Source organism: Dasypus novemcinctus, chromosome 22 (genome assembly GCF_030445035.2).
Source record: "Dasypus novemcinctus isolate mDasNov1 chromosome 22, mDasNov1.1.hap2, whole genome shotgun sequence".
NCBI lineage: Eukaryota > Metazoa > Chordata > Mammalia > Cingulata > Dasypodidae > Dasypus > Dasypus novemcinctus.
In genome coordinates this window covers 69,525,886-69,528,824 of record NC_080694.1, presented here as the reverse complement: position 1 = coordinate 69,528,824, position 2,939 = coordinate 69,525,886, and the positions used below count along the sequence as shown (strand labels likewise).

General features: G+C 36.8%; 1 protein-coding gene across 1 annotated transcript; it reads right to left on the bottom strand.

The window, feature by feature from the left end:
• Positions 1-658: 658 nt before the first annotated feature.
• LOC101441524 (olfactory receptor 2J3-like) lies at positions 659-1,597 on the bottom strand. The gene has a single exon (XM_004468792.2). It carries the CDS (start codon positions 1,595-1,597, stop codon positions 659-661), a length of 939 nt encoding a protein of 312 aa, XP_004468849.2.
• Positions 1,598-2,939: the final 1,342 nt, after the last annotated feature.

Below are 2,939 nucleotides of genomic sequence, written 5' to 3'. Positions count from 1 at the left end.
TGGGTAATAAATAAATGGGTGAACGAATGACTAGTTTGAACATATATTTTTTATGCTGTTCAATGTGACAAGTATATAGAGCCAATTACTCATGGAATTTAGTATCTTGAAAAAAGTGTGTTTCAGACAAAGATTGTCATATGATTTTAACACATAATAAGTGATGCTTCTCATCATGTTTGCCATTTTGCATTTGCTGTGAGAGAGTCTTTAGCTAAATTTAGGGCCTGTTCAACTATAATACCCTAAGTTTTTGCTATAATGCTCCCTTTATTCTCCCCTTCCATTTCATAGGTAGTAATGCCCAGTTTACAAATCAGCATATTACTTTATATGTTATAATATTTTTTAAATATTTCAAATACTTGAAATAATCTCACAATTACACACATACACATTAAATTATGTTAAAACCCCATTTCCTAATAGCTGTGGAAATGAATATGAAATTTATAAAGACTAAAGTGGTACTAATCAAAAAGGCTGCTTATGGAAAATATTTCTGAATTAGCCTAAAGAAAGAGCAACAAATTTGGGTCTGGACTCTTCTAGGTTAGGAGGGTTGTAGATCAAAACTAAATCTCAAAGAAGCAGGGAAATCACCCTCCCAGATGAACAAGATCAGTTGAACAAAATTGCAGGACAAGTGATTCCTCTGTTACAACCCCCACTCCCAGCCCATTTGTCTCTTTACTGCCCCTCTTATGTCTTTATTTCTGAGAGTATAGATTAGAGGGTTCAGACTAGGTGTTACAACAGTGTAAAAAAGGGCAATGAATTTGCCTTGGTCTTGAGAATTTTCTGATGGTGGCTGGAGATATATGCATATGGCTGGGATGAAAAAGAGAGCCACAACTGTAAGATGGGCTCCACATGTCCCAAAGAGTTTCTGGAGTCCAGCTGTGGACCGCATCTTCAGCACAACCTGGGCAATGGCTCCATAGGAACTGAGAATCAGAAGGAGTGGTATGAATACAAAAAAGGAGCTCATGACCAGTAGGGTCAGCTTGTTAGCATGCGTATCAGCACATGACAGTTGCAGCAGTGCTGGAACTTCACAGAAGAAGTGGTCCACTCGGCGATGTCCACACAAGGGTACCCAGAAGGTAAGAGAGGAATGAAGTGCTGAGTCAAGAAAGCCACTTACCCAAGAAGCCACAGCCAACAGGTGACAGAAACGAGGGTGCATGAGGACGGTGTATTGCAGGGGTCTGCAAACAGCCGCATAAGGGTCATAGGACATCACCACCAGCAGGACACATTCTGTGGTGCCCAGTGCAAGAACAAAATAGAGTTGAACCATGCAACCAGCATAAGAGATGGTCTTCTCTGGGCCCCAGAGGTTGACCAGTAACTGAGGGATGGAGCTGGTGGTGTAGCAGAGATCCAGAAAAGAGAGGTTTGAGAGGAAGAAGTACATGGGAGTGTGGAGATGGGTGTCCAGGTGTGACAGAATGATGATGAATAGGTTGCCTGTCAGTGTCGTCAAGTAGAACATCAAGATAACCACAAAGAGAATCAGTTCCAGATGAGGCCAATTAGAAAAACCCAGCAGGATAAAGTAGTCTTGAGAACTTGCATTTTTTCCATCACTCATTTCCTGATAACTGAAGAAAAAAAATCACATAAACGCAAAGGTTTCCCCTCGCCAACTGATCGGGGGAAAACTGTATGCTCTCCCACATATAATTCTGTATGCTATGATGGCAGCAAAACTTTTATAGTTTTCTTTTTTGTTTCATTCAGATATTTGTAGATACAATCAATAACCTCTTAAATGACTGAGTTCTTTTCTCTCTAAGTTGGCATTTGGATAAATGAAGATTAAAGATATTCCTAACAAGACAAAAGGGAAAATTTTCATGAAAAAATAATATTTTTTACAAAAACCTACCACTCTATCTACTTCCCTTTTATACATTTTCAGGCTATTTTTTGGTAACAGAGAAAAGAAGAATTGCAGTCTTTATAATTGTACACATAGTTGAGAGTTTATTATGTTTCATGTTTAACATGAAAATAGTAATTAATACCTTAATATTGGGTAAAGAATTCAACTCCAATTTGATACAATTATAGAAAGAACAAAATATTCTAATTCATTTATCTACGATAGTTTATTTCTAGACAAGAACATAACAAGCAAATGGAGGTGTAAGCAAACACAAACATGATCACACAATCACCAATTTAGGAATATTCACAGTATGAGCAAAACTGAATGTCTTAGTTCTGATAAGGAGAGACGTGAAATCAATGGGGAATTCAGTGATAGAATGTTTCCAAAGGGGAGTAAAAATATAACTAAATTTGAAGACAAATAAAAACATAAACAGAATGAAATAAAGACGTAGGAAGGGAACAAGAGAGGAAGAGAAGCTGTTTTGCAGTGGAGAAGAAAGAGAAGAACTCTGATTGTGGTACTTGGGGTTAAGAGTTTTTCACAGGGCTTGAAAAGAGTTTCCACACAATTTGATCTGATCTAGGACAATAACTGAGACATCATTTATGTTCTGGGTCATAATTTATTATTACTTCATAAGTTTTGGTTTTTCTACAGTTTAGGAACTAATAAGAAAAAGATATGTGGCTATATCATAAAATTCAACAGCAATTTCATCTTATAGTTATTCTTTTGTAAAGAAAAATAAAGGCAAGAAATTGATATATGTGCCAATAGTTTGGTTTTTAGTTGCCTCTTTTATTTGTGTATGACCATTCTTTTGTGGGAAAGACAAATACTGTCTTTTATTATATACTTATTTCTATAAGACATAGTGACCCACCATTTAAATATTCCTAAATTGTTTTACATGCCCCTTCTGCTTCCTTACTGCCGCAGCCAATTCTTCTCATACTCTCTAGACAGGATATAACAAAAGACAAACCCAAACACACCTCACCTACCTGCAATCACCTCTTTTATGGAGAACTCTTAA